General features: G+C 39.3%; 4 protein-coding genes across 13 annotated transcripts; 2 read left to right on the forward strand and 2 right to left on the reverse strand.

Annotated features, from left to right (window-relative positions):
- The first annotated feature begins 275 nt into the window (after positions 1-275).
- Positions 276-2,871, forward strand: HSPBAP1 (HSPB1 associated protein 1). Of its 3 annotated transcripts, XM_046611739.2 has the most exons (6): positions 283-380; positions 472-667; positions 741-1,027; positions 1,124-1,505; positions 1,626-1,957; positions 2,172-2,871. In XM_046611739.2, exons 3-6 carry the CDS (start codon positions 777-779, stop codon positions 2,368-2,370), a joined length of 1,164 nt encoding a protein of 387 aa, XP_046467695.1. In that variant the 5' UTR covers positions 283-380; positions 472-667; positions 741-776; the 3' UTR covers positions 2,371-2,871. The 3 variants fall into 3 exon arrangements, with proteins under 3 accessions (XP_046467692.1, XP_046467694.1, XP_046467695.1); XM_046611736.2 differs by having other exon boundaries at positions 276-667; XM_046611738.2 differs by having other exon boundaries at positions 276-667; positions 2,116-2,310.
- Positions 2,872-8,278: 5,407 nt separating this feature from the next.
- Positions 8,279-9,342, reverse strand: LOC124212316 (cytochrome b5 domain-containing protein 1). The gene is made up of 3 exons (XM_046612207.1): positions 9,292-9,342; positions 8,590-9,203; positions 8,279-8,509 (listed from the first exon to the last, which is right to left on the reverse strand). Exons 2-3 carry the CDS (start codon positions 9,001-9,003, stop codon positions 8,279-8,281), a joined length of 645 nt encoding a protein of 214 aa, XP_046468163.1. The 5' UTR covers positions 9,004-9,203; positions 9,292-9,342.
- A 329-nt stretch (positions 9,343-9,671) lies between these two features.
- Positions 9,672-13,037, forward strand: frj (membrane bound O-acyltransferase domain containing farjavit). The gene is made up of 6 exons (XM_046609820.2): positions 9,672-10,038; positions 10,161-10,432; positions 11,069-11,220; positions 11,321-11,529; positions 11,614-11,935; positions 12,041-13,037. Exons 1-6 carry the CDS (start codon positions 9,827-9,829, stop codon positions 12,251-12,253), a joined length of 1,380 nt encoding a protein of 459 aa, XP_046465776.1. The 5' UTR covers positions 9,672-9,826; the 3' UTR covers positions 12,254-13,037.
- SC35 (SR family splicing factor SC35) lies at positions 10,175-17,982 on the reverse strand. 8 transcript variants are annotated; one of them, XR_011176284.1, is made up of 8 exons: positions 17,672-17,980; positions 17,298-17,441; positions 16,767-16,964; positions 16,531-16,624; positions 13,967-14,247; positions 12,642-13,168; positions 12,039-12,208; positions 10,175-11,907 (listed from the first exon to the last, which is right to left on the reverse strand). XR_011176284.1 is itself a non-coding variant. In XM_046609821.1 (4 exons), the coding sequence occupies exons 1-4, from the start codon at positions 17,851-17,853 to the stop codon at positions 16,618-16,620; spliced, it is 531 nt and encodes a 176-aa protein (XP_046465777.1). In that variant the 5' UTR covers positions 17,854-17,980; the 3' UTR covers positions 15,316-16,617. The 8 variants fall into 8 exon arrangements, 2 of the variants coding, with proteins under 2 accessions (XP_046465777.1, XP_068989236.1); XR_011176287.1 differs by having other exon boundaries at positions 12,642-14,247; positions 16,767-16,922; positions 17,672-17,981; XR_011176286.1 differs by having other exon boundaries at positions 12,642-14,247; positions 16,767-16,955; positions 17,672-17,981.
- Positions 17,983-18,055: the final 73 nt, after the last annotated feature.

Raw genomic sequence — 18,055 nt, forward strand, 5'->3', positions numbered from 1 at the left:
AAATACAAGTTCTGGGTAATTTGTCATTCCTGTTTCAGGTATATTAAACATTGTCAAACAGTTATCGGTTGTATTCGTATTTCTTCAAATTCTTTTGCAACTGACAGAGATGCTAAGTCGTATATACACATGAAGGATTCAGTGTAAGACTCATTTTAAATGGCTTACGATTGTATAGTGAGCCTCGCCGACAAGTTAGGCTATTCTGGCACTGAACCCTTCATATTATCTTCATATAAACCGCGTCAGTTCGTTCATTTGCGCAGCTAGCGCCATCTCTAACACAAGTATGTTTGTTAGGGCAGGTTAGATTTGCTTAAGTATTGAATGGGCTTAAGGGCTTTTCGTTTATAACGGGTGATACTTCCTACCAAAACAAGGTTCCACGAAGTATAATTTCTCCCAAATATACTTCCCACATTATCCTAAATACCGTCATAGTAAATCTTCAAATATGCAATCGACATCTAGCCTTCAAGAACCCTCGGAGACTACGCTGAGACATGCAATTCTTCAGTTGATAGAACCAGTAGTCTTTAATAATTTGCTACGAGATTCCAATGGCAAATACTTATGGAAATTCCTTGACTGGAATCCCAATGATCTCGCTGAAAAACTTGGAGATTTAAAGCTGCCATTTAGAATTGGTTTCAATGCCAGAACGACGGTACAGGAATTCAAGCATTTGTATTCTAGTACTTATGGATGTACCAATATTTCAGACTTTTTCGTACTTTTAGGAACCACAATGGGATTTTAAATGCGATGTGAAGAGCATGACCATGAGAAACTTTCTTGAAAATGTTGGAACTCTAGTGGAGAGTAACGAGTGGCAGTACTTTGATTACAAGTATATGCATGAATGGTTTAGTCATCATCCTGAAATACTTTCATCATTTGATTGGAAAAGGTTTGGGTTCGACCAACGGGGTGAAGATTCCACATTGTGGATTGGAAGCCAAGGAGCACATACTAATTGTCATCAGGACACTTACGGCTGTAATCTAGTGGCTCAAGTACATGGAAGGTGACTAACGATGCAGCGGTATTATTGACCTTGTTTAACACTGATTCTTTGCTGATACATATAACTATCTGTGCTATGATTTTCTATCAAGTACAGAAAGCGATGGCTTTTATTTTCACCAGACTCTCACAACAAACTTCAACCGACAAGAGTCCCCTATGAGGAGTCAACAGTTTACAGTAGCTTTAATTTCTTTTGCCCATCAAAAGATGATGAGGAAGCTCTACTAAGAACTGACCCAAAAGCAAGAATGGTAATACTGGAACCTGGACAGGTATTACTGGTCCCTAATGGATGGTGGCATTATGTCGAATCCATTGATTTAAGCATCAGTGTCAATATATGGATTCCACTAGCAGCAGATTGTCACTCCAGAGTCGGCGAGGCTCTTGTTAATTTGATAGTCAAGGAGATTGGAAAAGGATTCATTCCTACTTCTGATAAAACACTTGACGCACCAAGTGAGGCTGTGAGATTAGTAAGAGCAATCTCTTTCATTGTTTATGAGTCATTACATACAATAAAGCTGCCATTTCTGAATTGAGACCGTACTGGTTCATTGTTGAGCGCATTTGCATTGAATATATTTTGATTTCAGATACAAACATGTATTGAGAAGTGCAATGTTGAAAAAGACGATTCACCATCAGTTAAAAAATTTAAAGAAACTCGCTGGTCAGCAAAGGAGTTGGTGGAACAATATTCTAATTACGTAACACTCATTCCTGTATTAAAAAATGAAGAATTGCAAGAATTGCTTTCAAAAAATCGAGACAGATTCCCAGACATTAAACACAAATATTTGGAAATGAATAGCTCCAACCAAAGCTCGGTGCATCAACAAATAAGAAATGACGTAGTTAATGCCCTTTGTCATCCTGATGTTATTGAGAAAGTGACACACCTCATCCTACGCTCAAGCCATCTGAGGTGATCTAGAACAACTAATTATACGTTACGTGTTATAATTGTACTGAATGATTAATTTCTCCTGCTTTGCATGAAATTATACTCATAAATGCATAAATTGTCTAATTATGATTTCGACCGCGAAAAATTTAGTGAATATCGTTCCCACGCTGTTTTAGAAGTCTGTTTCGCATTCCTAGAGAGCCAATTGGTTTATAGAGATTTGTACAAGTAGATTCGGAGACGAAAGAGTTTTGCTGAGAAAACATTATACTATCCCCGTTGGATTTTTGGTGAGAATTGTGACCATTCTGAAAATCGCGAGAATTATTTCTTCGATGCACTATTCCGACGTAATTTGGCGAGATGAATCGATTACGCACAGTCCGAATACGCTGCAAGCAGTGAATCAAGAGTTACAGTCTAAAAAATGAAAGGTTTTCTTCGTAATTCGGCTGCTGTTGGTCCTACATTCTTTTTGGCAACCTTTCTGTGTTTCTGAGGGTCCAATTCGTCGGGCAACAGTTACGGCCGGAAAACGTGTCATCCCTGATGGGCAAGGAATATGAAAAATTCATAGCTACGAAGCTTTTGTTTCAGTTCAGTTACAGTTTATTCAATATGCCTTATTTCTAGTGCATATATGCGAGTATCAGTGTATAGTACTTCAACAAGTAGCCAAATAATATGTAACATAAAGTGAAACACAACGAAAATATAAGGCAGAAAAAGTGCAATATACATTACTTTAAGCGGCATGCGAAAATGATGGGATAAAATAGTTATTTTTGTAGTTTGTGAGAATAGCCAAAGTCCTGTCCTACGCACAGGTGCAATGTACATGTGCAGGATACTGTATATATGATGTTGTATTGTTACTATTGCATGTATCCTGTCTTACATTCAATAAATGAATAATACCCCTGTGTACTCTTCATGTTGTCACAGCTGTTGGTACCATGCCACTTCAATTGCTTTTTTTGCGAAGGGTGACACGAATCTATTCTGTGACGAAAGATGTTTTGGTAACAGAAAAGTAAGGCTAACCCCTTTGTATTTTTGGCAAAAGTTTTCGCGATTTTGAAAAGTGCTTGAACAAATTCTTTCTGGCACTATTCCGACGTAATTTCGCAACAGGAATCGATTGGGCGCAGTCCCAATCCGCTGCGAGCAACGGATGAAAAGTTTCAGCCAAACAACCGGTATCCGAGTGTTCGCCATTTTTCAGCGAGTGCTCTTTCCCTCGCTATTTCTCTGCTGTTGGTCCGCCGCACTTTCTGCTACGTTTTCTGAGTTCCTGGGGGTCCAATTAGTGAGAGAAGGGTCGTGAAAATCGAATCTCAGACCATCAACTTTTCGCCCAAAAAATAAGTAGGGCTAACCCCTTTGTATTTTTGGCGAAAATTTTCGCGATTTTGAAAAGTGCTTGAATAAATTCTTTCTGGCACTATTCCGACGTAATTCTGCGAGAGAAATCGATTGGGCGCAGTCCGATTACGATGCGAGTAACGGATAAAAAGTTACAGCCAAAAAACCAGTATCCGAGTTTTCGCCATGTTTCAGCTGGTGCTTTTTCCCTCGTCATTTCTCTGCTGTTGGTCCGCCGCACTTTCTGCTACGTTTTCTGAGTTCCTGGGGGTCCGATTAGTCAGAAAAGGGTCATACAAATCGAATCTGAGACCAAAAATTTTTCGCTCAAAAAAAAAGTAAGGCTAACCCCTTTGCTTTTTTGGCGAAAATTTTCGCGATTTTGAAAAGTGCTGGAATAAATTCTTTCTGGCACTATTCCGACGTGATTTCGCAACAGGAATCGATTGGGCGCAGTTCCAATCCGCTGCGAGCAACGGATAAAAAGTTACAGCCAAAAAACCAGTATCCGAGTTTTCGCCATCTTTCAGCTGGTGCTTTTTCTCTCGTCATTTCTCTGCTGTTGGTCCGCCGCACTTTCTGCTACGTTTTCTGAGTTCCTGGGGGTCCAGTTAGTGAGAAGAGGGTGATAAAAATCGAATCCGAGACCAAAAACTTTTCGCCCAAAAAATAAGTAAGGCTAACACCTTTGCTTTTTTGGCGAAAATTTACGCGATTTTGAAAAGTGCTGGAATAAATTCTTTCATGCACTATTCCGACGTAATTCTGCGTGAGAAATCGATTGGGCGCAGTCCGATTACGGTGCCAGTAACGGATAAAAAGTTACAGCCAAAAAACCAGTATCCGAGTTTTCGCCATGTTTCAGCTGGTGCTTTTTCCCTCGCCATTTCTCTGCTGTTGGTCCGCCGCACTTTCTGCTGCGTTTTCTGAGTTCCTGGGGGTCCGATTAGTCAGAAAAGGGTCGTACAAATCGAATTTGAGACCAAAAATTTTTCGCTCAAAAAAAAAGTAAGGCTAACCCCTTTGCTTTTTTGGCGAAAATTTTCGCGATTTTGAAAAGTGCTGGAATAAATTCTTTCTAGCACTATTCCGACGTAATTCTGCGAGAGAAATCGATTGGGCGCAGTCCGATTACGATGCGAGTAACGGATAAAAAGTTACAGCCAAAAAACCAGTATCCAAGTTTTCGCCATTTTTCAGCGAGTGCTCTTTCCCTCGCTTTTTCTCTGCTGTTGGTCCGACGCACTTTCTGCTGCGTTTTCTGAGTTCCTGGGGGTCCAATTAGTGAGAAAAGGGTGATAAAAATCGAATCTGAGACCAAAAACTTTTCGCCCAAAAAATAAGTAAGGCTAACCCCTTTGCTTTTTTGGCGAAAATTTTCGCGATTTTGAAAAGTGCTGGAATAAATTCTTTCTGGCACTATTCCGACGTGATTTCGCAACAGGAATCGATTGGGCGCAGTTCCAATCCGCTGCGAGCAACGGATAAAAAGTTACAGCCAAAAAACCAGTATCCGAGTTTTCGCCATCTTTCAGCTGGTGCTTTTTCTCTCGTCATTTCTCTGCTGTTGGTCCGCCGCACTTTCTGCTACGTTTTCTGAGTTCCTGGGGGTCCAGTTAGTGAGAAGAGGGTGATAAAAATCGAATCCGAGACCAAAAACTTTTCGCCCAAAAAATAAGTAAGGCTAACACCTTTGCTTTTTTGGCGAAAATTTACGCGATTTTGAAAAGTGCTGGAATAAATTCTTTCATGCACTATTCCGACGTAATTCTGCGTGAGAAATCGATTGGGCGCAGTCCGATTACGGTGCCAGTAACGGATAAAAAGTTACAGCCAAAAAACCAGTATCCGAGTTTTCGCCATGTTTCAGCTGGTGCTTTTTCCCTCGCCATTTCTCTGCTGTTGGTCCGCCGCACTTTCTGCTGCGTTTTCTGAGTTCCTGGGGGTCCGATTAGTCAGAAAAGGGTCGTACAAATCGAATCTGAGACCAAAAATTTTTCGCTCAAAAAAAAAGTAAGGCTAACCCCTTTGCTTTTTTGGCGAAAATTTTCGCGATTTTGAAAAGTGCTGGAATAAATTCTTTCTGGCACTATTCCGACGTGATTTCGCAACAGGAATCGATTGGGCGCAGCTCCAATCCGCTGCGAGCAACGGATAAAAAGTTACAGCCAAAAAACCAGTATCCGAGTTTTCGCCATTTTTCAGCGAGTGCTCTTTCCCTCGCTATTTCTCTGCTGTTGGTCCGACGCACTTTCTGCTGCGTTTTCTGAGTTCCTGGGGGTCCAATTAGTGAGAAAAGGGTGATAAAAATCGAATCTGAGACCAAATACTTTTCGCCCAAAAAATAAGTAAGGCTAACCCCTTTGTATTTTTGGCGAAAATTTTTACGATTTTGAAAAGTGCTTGAATAAATTATTTCTGGCACTATTGCGACGTGATTTCGCAACAGGAATCGATTGGGCGCAGTCCCAATCCGCTGCGACCAACGGAGAAAAAGTTACAGCCAAAAAACCAGTATCCGAGTTTTCGCCATGTTTCAGCTGGTGCTGTTTCCCTCGCCATTTCTCTGCTGTTGGTCCGCCGCACTTTCTGCTGCGTTTTCTGAGTTCCTGGAGGTCCGATTAGTCAGAAAAGGGTCATACAAATCGAATCTGAGACCAAAAATTTTTCGCTCAAAAAAAAAGTAAGGCTAACCCCTTTGCTTTTTTGGCGAAAATTTTCGCGATTTTGAAAAGTGCTGGAATAAATTCTTTCTAGCACTATTCCGACGTAATTCTGCGAGAGAAATCGATTGGGCGCAGTCCGATTACGATGCGAGTAACGGATAAAAAGTTACAGCCAAAAAACCAGTATCCGAGTTTTCGCCATTTTTCAGCGAGTGCTCTTTCCCTCGCTTTTTCTCTGCTGTTGGTCCGACGCACTTTCTGCTGCGTTTTCTGAGTTCCTGGGGGTCCAATTAGTGAGAAAAGGGTGATAAAAATCGAATCCGAGACCAAAAACTTTTCGCCCAAAAAATAAGTAAGGCTAACACCTTTGCTTTTTTGGCGAAAATTTACGCGATTTTGAAAAGTGCTGGAATAAATTCTTTCATGCACTATTCCGACGTAATTCTGCGTGAGAAATCGATTGGGCGCAGTCCGATTACGGTGCCAGTAACGGATAAAAAGTTACAGCCAAAAAACCAGTATCCGAGTTTTCGCCATTTTTCAGCGAGTGCTCTTTCCCTCGCTTTTTCTCTGCTGTTGGTCCGACGCACTTTCTGCTGCGTTTTCTGAGTTCCTGGGGGTCCAATTAGTGAGAAAAGGGTGATAAAAATCGAATCCGAGACCAAAAACTTTTCGCCCAAAAAATAAGTAAGGCTAACACCTTTGCTTTTTTGGCGAAAATTTACGCGATTTTGAAAAGTGCTGGAATAAATTCTTTCATGCACTATTCCGACGTAATTCTGCGTGAGAAATCGATTGGGCGCAGTCCGATTACGGTGCCAGTAACGGATAAAAAGTTACAGCCAAAAAACCAGTATCCGAGTTTTCGCCATTTTTCAGCGAGTGCTCTTTCCCTCGCTATTTCTCTGCTGTTGGTCCGCCGCACTTTCTGCTGCGTTTTCTGAGTTCCTGGGGGTCCGATTAGTCAGAAAAGGGTCATACAAATCGAATCTGAGACCAAAAATTTTTCGCTTATAAAAAAAGTCAGGCTAACCCCTTTGCTTTTTTGGCGAAAATTTTCGCGATTTTGAAAAGTGCTGAAATAGATTCTATCATGCACTATTCCGACGTAATTCCGCGAGAGAAATCGATTGGGCGCAGTCCGATTACGATGCGAGTAACGGATAAAAAGTTACAGCCAAAAAACCAGTATCCGAGTTTTCGCCATTTTTCAGCGAGTGCTCTTTCCCTCGCTATTTCTCTGCTGTTGGTCCGACGCACTTTCTGCTGCGTTTTCTGAGTTCCTGGGGGTCCAATTAGTGAGAAAAGGGTGATAAAAATCGAATCTGAGAGCAAAAACTTTTCGCCCAAAAAATAAGTAAGTCCGATTACGCTGCGATCAACGGATCAACAGTGACAGCCAAAAAACTGATAATCTTTTCTGTACTTCCTCAGCCGTGAGTCTGACGCTGTATCAGATGCCTTGTTTGCATTTATGATTGCCCGGTTAGATTGGAGAAAGTTGGACAAATCCATTCAGAAAAAAAAATTTCTCCTTAGAAAATTGAAGAAAACACAAGGCCAACTGTGTTGAATTTTTTGTCATCATTTTTACCGATTCAGTGAGACGAGCGTCGGCCAATTAGAGCCCGCCACACAAAAATGGGATATGCTTTCGTCATGTAGTGTATATGCCTCGAAGCGCACATATACTTTAACCCTCTGCCGGCAGCCATTATCTGATATCCTTACCCGAGCAGCCCATATATATTACCCAGAAATAGTTTTGTTCATAAAAATGGTCCCAATTAATAATTTTTAATTTATAAATAGTGAAACGGAATCACCAGAGTGTCAAGTGTACGGTGGTATTATATAGGTGCGAATTCGTTAATGCTAAACAGGAACTAGCCAAATTCACCTCAGTCCTATTCCTAGGTAATATAAGTATGTAAGGTTGCCTTTAGAGGGTCAAGCCTGTGTGTAAACGAAAGTTGTATAAATGTACAATTATCTTCACAGGGAGGATTGCAGTTTCGCCATCACAATGATTCATAATGTTCAACTAGAATTCCACAACTTGCAGAGACTTCATTATATAGATTTAGAAATGTCTTTTGAACACGGTAACTGACACAGCTTTGAGGAGAAATCATTGTGTAGAAGCGTTGCTTAAAAATAGACGTTAATGGCACGGACTCTTGAAATATTAACTAGTTTAATTTTATGCAAACGTGACATAATAAGTCTGCAAAATGAGACCCATTTGTGAATAAAAACCCTGCCGTCTGACAGCAATAAGATCCATTTATTTCTCATTCTGTCAATTTCAAGCCTCAGTTAGATCGTCATTGTAGTAGCAAAGCAAGCAAGGTATATAAAAATCATCTGGAAGTCCAGCGGCAATGAATCGATCTCTTTCATCAAGGATCCCATTTTCGGTCAAGGTGCAGCGAGAATCAATGTCTTTTCCTTCGAATTTCCAAGTGTACGAGACGCCATGGTTGTTGAAACCCAAAAATCGTTCCTGGATTCGTTCGATGTTATCCTCCTCGCAAACCTGTACACGGCAATTATTATCCCAGTCAAGTAATGAGGAAGATAAACCCCGATATCAGGTTTCCACTTTCTCATGCTCACCGATATCACTGCCTGGGTACCGACGAGGACGTTCAGGACCTTGCAAGGTCTCGGATTTCTAGTAAGATTCCCAATCTTATATCTTTCTTCTAGCCACCAAGGACAGCGATCCAAAGGTCGCCAAGACGCAGTTGGTGCCGCAGGATTGACGTCAGGAATAGGTCCATGCGGACAGTAAGGTACGGCGACTCCTGTCACCGGATGAACGTAGTGCCGGATGTCGTTTACGCGGTGATCAAACCAGTGGCTTATATCTTTGCCGGCGTGGGCGAGGATCGGTTTGATCTGATCACTGCCTTGATACAGGCCGCAGAGATCCGTCAAGTCGTAAACACCCCCGAGATAGGAAACCCAACAGTCCTTCGGGGAGTTGTGGATCACCACTTCTGTTGGTAGATAGTAACGGTCCATCATGGGGTTTTCGTGTAGGTTGTACCACGGAGCTAATTTTCAGCGTACATTTCGTATCCTCGATGCGCGGAACACGTGCCATTGCATTGAAGAGTTAAATGTTTGATTGTCTTTTAATCGAAAACACATTTGTTTCCTCGTGAGCGAGAAGTAAAGAGGGACGTGAATACGTCATGTTTCTAACAATCTTCTTTATCGATCAGCTACGAAGGCAATTTCTTCTTTATTACTCGTCGCAAAAACATGAAACCGGGACAATGGGTAAGCCGATACACGCGGGACTTCCTTTACCTTCTAGAAGTAAGCTGAATACGAAATTTCTTCTTTGCGTGGTTTCATTATCCGTATACTAGGCATTGTTGCTGATTTCCCCATTACGCTACCTCCAGTTCCTTCAGTTAATTAAGAATCTTATTCATTCCTAATTTCGTACCTAAAAGAACCTTTTATTTTAGACATGATGTTTATTCACCGAGAGGAGAAGGCTATCGGCCGTCAAATATTTGACCTCTTATTTGATATCTTAGCTACATCAAATATCATCTTTGCGATACAGTAGCTACTATCGCTCTACGATACATTCGTAATCATGTAGTAACAACGTCCCTACCGGCATTGATAGACTTACACGCTTACACGCGTGTCACTTGCCGCTCTTATAACTTGCTCATAAAGCTGTAGTGGCCGCGGCACACGCAGCGAGCAGTCACGCCGCGCGTCTCGGATCGACTGGTTGATATTTACGACTAGCGAGTTGCTATTTGCACGGGACTGACTGCCACTCGGCAGTGAAAAATTTCGCACCGACCCAAACCCGTGAAGAAAAATGTCGTGGGATGACATCGTCTACGTCTTACTGCTTCTTTTTTGTATCGGGTTCGGGCATTGCTACCGAGAAATAAAGGATCCCTTAGCAAAGCAATGGACTGGCACTGGAGTTGGGTTTGCAGTGGCATTCCTAGCTACTGGATCGCAAATAATTCATCCGATATTCGTCACCCTTGTGAACGCAGTAATTGTTACTCGCTTATCTTGGAAGTACGCTTTTCCATTGTATTTGCTATTATTGTTTTTATTGTTCAGACTGCTACTTTAATTTGTATTTTATATTGTAAACCACATATCAATTATTTTCATAAACATATTATATCAATCCTTAGGCAATGTCACATCGTTAGTTTTGCCTTCACGTTCTTCTACTTGCTGGGTTTCTTTCGTCTGGCTGATTGGTACGGATTGTCTTTACCATCGGGACCTGGTAATATGATACAGATGATGCTGACACTGAAGTTGGTTGGACTGGCATTTGAAATCAATTCAGCTGCAACGGCACCAGCTGATGATCCATCGGGTGCCAAATCTCCAGCTTTTGATAAAGTTGGATTCATTGATGTTTTCCACTATGGTTTTAACTACGCAGGGCTATTGACTGGTAACAACCTTCGTCACATTATTTGGTAGCTTTTGTAGCTTTCAACTCTCCAGGAAATTAAGAGAGTCAACACTAGTTTTTGAAATCGCAACAGATATCAGGCAGTTAATGATAAAAGGCCCATTGATAAACGGACCTGATATCATCAATCAATTCCTAGTTTGCTCTTTCATCATGTCTTCTCGGTATGTTTCCTAGATTCAGAATACTATTATTGATTATAGTTGGGAAAGCCCTTGATCCCTGCGAGGCTGTAGTTACTAACTTTGTCCTGATTGGTCTCTTTGATCGATGTAAATTGATTGAACGATTAGTTATAGCAGCAACGGTTTAAATTTTATCTATAAGTGTTTTTTTTTCAAAAGCAAAGCAGTCATAATCCTTGAAATCTAAATTTGTTTGAATGTTCACAAATCTCACTTGTAGTATTCAATGTAGATTTAAAATTGAAATGCAGTCACTCCATATGTGGAGGTCAATATTCATTATACCAGTTAAGTATATAAGTATATTCAAATAGTATATTCAAATAGACTGTGCATGATAATGACTTGTATATTTAATCGATCAGTAAAAATACGATTGTTATCCACAGCACGAAAATGACAAGAGTCTCAATAACTTGTTATTTTGCAGGACCGTACTATCGCTACAGGACATACTGGGATTCAATTTACAGACCATTTGCCCAAATCGCGGATCACTGGGGAGTTACACTGGGTAAACTGAAAGAAATTGCAGTTTACAGTACAATCTACCTCCTCTTAGGGTACTACTACCCTTCAGAGGTGAATGATCCTACTTTATTTCATACGATAGAATGGAGAACTTGAATTGTATACGAACTTTTTTATTTTAAACAGCACGTCTTCTTTCAATTTTTTTTAGTACTTTCTGGCCGATGAATTCATGAAGCGTAGCTTCTGGTACCGAATTTGGTATATTTACCCATCATTTCTCGTATTCAAAATGAGGATCTACGCAGGCATGGCACTTTCCGAATGCGTTTGCACAATGGCTGGAGTAGGGGCTTATCCGACGAGCTGTACGACAATCTCTGGTCTAGGGCCGAAGAACTATCAGGCATTTGAAAACTTGTGAGAATGAATTATGTTTTTCCCCTTCTTTATTTAGAAATGAAACTGTTCATTTGATCACTACTTCCGCTGTTCCTTCTACAGGAGTAAGAATCCAGAGAAGATAAAGGCTGAAGATATCGATTTTGAGACTATTCATAACATCAACACGTGGGGCGTTGAGAGCTGTACAAATGTCAGAGTAGCCATGAAGATGTGGAACACATGCACACAATACTGGATGGCTGCATATGTGTATAAAAGATTTCCTCACAAAGTACTCAGAGTACCAGTTACATTTCTTATATCCGCTCTATGGCATGGATATTATGCCGGTTATTACATCTGCATTTGTTCGGTCGTGTTTTATTTGCCAATGGACGACATTTACGTGAAATTCTACAAACAAAGTAAAGAGAATAGCCTGGTTAGTACAGGTTTATATGTAACAAAAATTGATTTGACGATATTTCTGGTATTTTGCAGCATAATTATTTGTTTCAATGTTTATAAAAACTTGAATTTCTTACAGGCAAAGAAAGGCTGGGGTTTCATGGGATGGTTCATGAAAACTTTCTGCATGTCTTATCTAGCAGCTTCTTTCCAAGTACTCAAATTGCGAGATGCACTCAACTATTATGGCAGTGTTTACTATGTGGGCCAAGTGCTTGTGGCCGTACTGTACGTGATTGGAAGAATTCTGCAACCATACATTTTAGTAAAACCTAAAGTCAAGGAGGGTTGATCTCAGGATTGTTGAAAATTGTTATTCTATCTCATTATTATTCTAGCATGCATGCACATATTTTGTACCTTTATTACAATTTTACGTTAACTCTAATGTATCTACTACGAATCTCAAATTATACTTTTACGTTTAAGTGGGTATGTATACATAGGTATACATTTATTCATAGAAATATTTCAAAATCTCTATCAAATCTCTTTATGTAAAATTAGATAGTATATGAATTTACCTGATACGAGGAGCAAAAAATCTCGAAATAAAAATGGAGAAAACTAGTAGGTAAACTTGTCAATTTACAGGAAGTATTCCTGAATGCATTTAATTACAATTTTACAAGACAGTGTGAGAGAGAATCATGGTGTTATTAAAAGTCAAGAAATGTTACCAAAAATCGTATTTATTGTCATCTCAAAAAGTACATTCCACATCCCTTGAAGTCCTCGGAGAATCTTCTATACATACGTATAGGTAGTTGTGCATTTGGGGCATTTTTATATTTTTAAATCATGGCCATCGGATAACCCTTCGACTTTGATTTTAGGAATAAAGTTAGTTAGAAAATCTAAAAAATTCTTAAAATCTTGGGTTACGTATCAACATCTTCAACTAGCAACCCACAATAGACTGACTGTTGCTTTTACTTATTTATTTTTCTTCAAAAACCTCCAAAATGAATAGAAGTGAACTATAGCCGTCCTGGGAGTTTAGGCTTAAAAATGTTGATCATTGACACTAGATTTTTAAGACTGTTTTCCCATTTTTAAATTACGCCAAAGACATGTTGGTTTTCAAAAATTATATGCAAAACAAATCCACTCAAACAATCTGAAAAATACCCCATTTACTTTATATTGTCACCAATTATATAAGATCTTACCTTTTCAACTACGAAAATTGTTGACCATCGAATTCCTGAAATTCAGATACACAAAAACACATGATATCCCCAGCCTATGCCATTTATTAAGGAGTAGTGGCAATTTTCTGAATGGTAGACTACTAAACGGAAGACGTCTTTCATATTAACCCACGAATAATATAACCATCACAAAGTAACATAGATCAGCAAGCCCAACAAGAACGTTTACTGTTGATTTCAAGCAAATGTTACGTTTATAGAATATGAAAAGTAGAAGAACGTAATCAATTCAACACGTATCAACTCAGAACGTAGCACAAACAATAAACTTCAATGAACAAAACCATAAGACTACTTGTAAAGACTATCTCCTTGATTATCATTTATTACAATTCAATTAATGATGATCAACAGTAAACTGTTTTCTTTATAATTTACTGGGAAACGAGAAACCTTTGTACACGTGCACCAATAATTCTTGATTTTGAGATCAATGGTTTGTTAATGAGGAACTGAGGGGGCTGGACGAAAAGGAAAATTAAAACTAACATGTGTTCTTGGTACGGAGATTCGCTCAAAACACAGTTTTTGCCAACTCTACACATTGCATAAATACGGGAAATTTCCTTGTGTAGTATCGGAGGAAAAGGACAGAGTGGTAAGTGGGTGGAATGCATGTTTTTACTCATCCTTTTTTTGCAGCCATCCTCTCACTCATTAAACACTTGAACAGAACCACATATGGATCTCGTGATCAGGAATATTAATGAATGTGTATAAAAAAAAGGTAGACTCTGTTCATTGCTGCTATATGCGTTGCTGCTTGCGAGGTCTGGTGATTCTCGTGCTACCTGCGAGTAAAGATCGGCTGCGACAGCACAGCGTAGTTCTGGCTGCTTTCGGCAATTTCTGTGCTCGAGTGCTCTCAGCAATATCTCAGCACTCTGACCCCCCAGACTGCTCACGCTCGCACACTTTCGCCTGACTGGTCGCGAACTCGCTTTCACCAGACCACCAACCGCTCGCTCGCTACTGCACACTGCATACTGCTTACAGCCCCGCTACTCGGCTTACTGCTTACTCAGCTACCCCCATCATCAGCTACACTCGCCACGCCACTCCTTCCCACCGCCTGTGGCACCATAAAATAACAACTTAGTTACATGAAATAACTTCGCTGCTTCCATATTTGACTCTATCATTTATATTATACAAGTATTGACGATTCAAGCGGATATCAAATGGATGTCATGTGTTTTTTCTGTTTTTAAAATCTTAAAATTATGGGGTACATTAAAATGAGATGGATGATTGTTTAAGTGAGCATTCTCAAGATGAAACAATGATAAACATACCCAAATCAATACATTACATGTATCTCATGGTTTCATTGTTTTTTTCCCCAAGCACACTGCCAATTTTGTCACACACTTTTTATTTTTACCATGTATTATGTTATATTCAGTGTAGAACTAGTGAGTGCATAAAAAAAATATTGTTATTCTAAGGAACCTGTAAAGATTTCAACTTTTTTTACTTTGGTTCACAAATTATGTGGACTTGTAAAAATGCGCGGAGTCACACACACAATTCTGTTTCCGAAGAACAGCACAAAAATAAAATGTGTTTTCAAATTATGAAAAAAAAACCTTGTTTTAAAAACTGATGCAAACCGACAATTTATCAACGTGATCAAAATAGTTTGAAAAAAAAAAAAGAAAAATAATAATCTGAGTATATCAAGATCGTCTTTATTTAATTATTCATAATATCAAACATGAAACCTGGCATATAAAATTTTCGACCCATTATTGCCAATTTAATAACTACATGGTAATACTTTATCAAGTGAAACTTTAATAAAGTCAGCAATGATACTTTCGAACTCATCTGAGAATACAAAGGCAACTTTAAGGCTATCCATCCATTTTACAATTGTTATGATTATACGAACATTACTATTACTACTATTGTTATTCTTCTTCTTATTATTATTATCATTAATGTTACGATTATTGCTGAGAAGGTATTCCTATCAAATTTCATCGATCATACGATTAAAATTATGCAGTAATTATTGATATTCAAAACTACTACAGGGAATATTAATTCCATGATGTATCACTGAGAGAACATTTACAGTCTTCTAGATCTATACAACACTCATTTTTATTAGTTGATTCAATTTCAAGCAAAAATATTAGCCTTTGCAGCATAATTTACTTTATTATAAATGGCAAATTTACACAAACAAACCTGTAAATCGCACTACAGAACATAGAACTTAAGTTTAACGCTCGGACATATCATGATTCTCAACTTCTAATACAAGTTAAAGAAAATTTGTATGCTCAGGTAGGGTCAATCTAATTAAGGGTAATGTGAGCAAAACTACATTCAATATCAGAGTACAATGATTCTGTACAAATTTAGATTTAATTGTCAATTAGTTTTGAAGGTTTTTGTAAGTTCAGTTTAGTGTTCCAATCTCCATAGGGCGTGGAATTACTTGTTCTAAGTTTTGTTTCAATTGTTAATCTACCTGTAGTACCTGACTGAATTACTGAATTCGCACGATTTTTATAGCTTTTTCATGATATTACACAAAAAGATTTGGAAACATCTGAGTCAGAGAATTTGATCCGTACAATCTTGTGAAAACTCGACATGAAGCAAAAATATTGAAGTTTTAAGAGCTATTTTCAAGGGATAGAAAATTTTAAGCAAGAAACCGTTTTTATTTTCAATGATGAAAACTATCATTACAAACGAGTTGAATAGTGCAAATATGATGACTCTTTTACAAAAATTGTACTGAAAATTTGTAAAGAAAAAAATAGCTTGCGAACACTCGTATCACAACAACCTTACACAATTGCACTACAATTCTCATGAATTTAGTTTAGAAGTAGATGAGTCATTAATTTCAATGATAACTTCAAACTTGTTATACAAAAATATGGAATACGACTATTTAGCTGAAGTGTAATCCACATACAATTGTAATTATTTATTTACTTTTATTTTTGGGTAGTTTTCTATATGGTGTTGAAAAAATAAAAAACGTCAACATGGTACTGTTTTAGATCACAAGAAGGTCGGATTAATTATAGTATCAAATTGAATCACGAGAAAGAGCATGGCAAAGGAATATCTGATGTTCATGACAAAACCTAACTAATGGTGTAATCTAAATCAGCAACAATAATAAACGTCTAAATTGTTGAAGATTTCATTCTTAAAACCGTAGCTTTCTCAAGTCTTTGCTAATGTAGTTTATGTATATTACACTATAATTAAACTAGGTTCTTTTTATTCAAAACCCACCCAAGTGCGTCATTGTAGGGTAATATAATAAATGATAGAAAGATGTGAACAAGGTAATGTGGCTTAGGTACAGAGTATAATGGAATACCTTTATTGTTTTGTCAGAATGCTTTACTGCTTTTGCAACTGAGCACATCCATCAGTTCCCTGCTATACACTCTGAGCCATATCATCTTCAATCCCTACAAGCAAAAAGATGAATTATAGAAAGACTATTTTCCCAATTCAATTCAAGACTGATATGAGTTAATTATTCCAGTGTTTGAGGTGCAAAATTTTTATAAACTACAAATGGTATGAAGATGGATATGTAGTAATGCTTACCTTGACTTGGAACGGCTATCTTTCTGTCTTTCCTGCGATTTGCTGCGTGAGTGTGACTTGCCACGAGAGCTCTTGCTGTCCGAACGGGAACGACTGCGGCTGCGACTGTAAGATCGTTTGCGATCTCGATCGCGACTGCGTGACCTAGACCGAGACCTGGAACGTGAACGTCTACGGTCCCTGCTTCTGCTACGTGATCTGACAAATGAATGAGGGTATTTGAAGTTAACGATTCGCGGTTGAAAATGAATTTTGACTTTAATAATTTAATTCGTTACTTCTTTCCAAAAGTTGAACAAAGGGTTGATGATTTCAACTACAAAATACACAGAATAGGGAATGTCTCGGTAAGAACATCTGCATAAAAATCATTAATCGCTTTTCATTCATGTAGCCGACCTAACGGAATTGTAAAGAACTAACAAAACTCTACCAAATACGTTATCAATATCTTGATGCAACAATGAGGATCAAAACAGGGAAATCAGTCAACAATGAACCGAGAGACTGGTTAATAGAAGAAAGACTAACCTTCCGCGACGTCGGCTTCCGCGGCTTCGGTGCGGTGAAGTTGGCCGTCCATAACGAGCCATCTGAACTCTCAACTCCCTGCCGTCAAGGAGACGTCCATCCATGGCGTCAAGTGCATCTTCGGCGTCCCGCTTGTCGTAGAATCTGCGGAAAATAGAATAGAGCGTACAGTACTAGGGTCAGAATAACGAATACGGAACTGAAAATAGCCGGGGCAAAAATATTGAGCGGCAGCTGCGTGTGAGACGGGTGACGTCACGGGTCCCGTTTACGACGTACGTACGCGTTTTATGTACACATTCAAGCAATTAACATAGCGCGCGACGATCGTCGGTTGGGAGGCAAGGTAAGAGGGTAATTTTATGTAAGATTACCTGACGAAGGCGAAGCCTCGACTCTCACGGGTGAATCGGTCACGAGGTATGTAAATGTCCCCAACTTCGCCGCATCGCTCGAACACGCGTCTCAGATCCTCCGGCGTTGTTCTATACGTGAGATTATCGACTTTCAACGACACCATGCCGTCGATACGGGGCGGCGGCCTGCCGTAGCTCATTTTCTTGTTACTCTTGTATACTTTCACTGACAATAGAATAGCGTATTCACACCAAATTAAGCAAAATAAACCGCCGCTCTGTCTTTCGCATCGAACGATGCCAAGATGGCGAATGACGGAAGCACCGAAACTTTCAACAAGGGGAGGTGGCGCGGCGGAACCGGAAATCTGGACGCGCGTACGACGCGGACGCCGCCGAATT

This window comes from Neodiprion pinetum, chromosome 2 (genome assembly GCF_021155775.2).
Source record: "Neodiprion pinetum isolate iyNeoPine1 chromosome 2, iyNeoPine1.2, whole genome shotgun sequence".
Taxonomy (NCBI): domain Eukaryota; kingdom Metazoa; phylum Arthropoda; class Insecta; order Hymenoptera; family Diprionidae; genus Neodiprion; species Neodiprion pinetum.

Excerpts from the sequence above, each read along its gene's own strand:
- HSPBAP1 (XM_046611736.2), top strand. The coding sequence starts at position 455 with ATGCAATCGACATCTAGCCTTCAAGAACCCTCGGAGACTACGCTGAGA. Across the intron at positions 1,028-1,123 it reads GTGGCTCAAGTACATGGAAG|AAAGCGATGGCTTTTATTTT; the intron begins GTGACTAACGAT and ends TATCAAGTACAG. Across the intron at positions 1,958-2,171 it reads CTACGCTCAAGCCATCTGAG|ATTCGGAGACGAAAGAGTTT; the intron begins GTGATCTAGAAC and ends TTGTACAAGTAG.
- LOC124212316 (XM_046612207.1), bottom strand. The coding sequence starts at position 9,003 with ATGATGGACCGTTACTATCTACCAACAGAAGTGGTGATCCACAACTCC. Across the intron at positions 8,510-8,589 it reads GTACCCAGGCAGTGATATCG|GTTTGCGAGGAGGATAACAT; the intron begins GTGAGCATGAGA and ends TGCCGTGTACAG.
- frj (XM_046609820.2), top strand. The coding sequence starts at position 9,827 with ATGTCGTGGGATGACATCGTCTACGTCTTACTGCTTCTTTTTTGTATC. Across the intron at positions 11,221-11,320 it reads GGTACTACTACCCTTCAGAG|TACTTTCTGGCCGATGAATT; the intron begins GTGAATGATCCT and ends AATTTTTTTTAG. Across the intron at positions 11,530-11,613 it reads TATCAGGCATTTGAAAACTT|GAGTAAGAATCCAGAGAAGA; the intron begins GTGAGAATGAAT and ends TTCCTTCTACAG.
- SC35 (XM_046609821.1), bottom strand. The coding sequence starts at position 17,853 with ATGAGCTACGGCAGGCCGCCGCCCCGTATCGACGGCATGGTGTCGTTG. Across the intron at positions 17,442-17,671 it reads CGAGGCTTCGCCTTCGTCAG|ATTCTACGACAAGCGGGACG; the intron begins GTAATCTTACAT and ends TATTTTCCGCAG. Across the intron at positions 16,965-17,297 it reads GGAAGCCGACGTCGCGGAAG|ATCACGTAGCAGAAGCAGGG; the intron begins GTTAGTCTTTCT and ends TTCATTTGTCAG.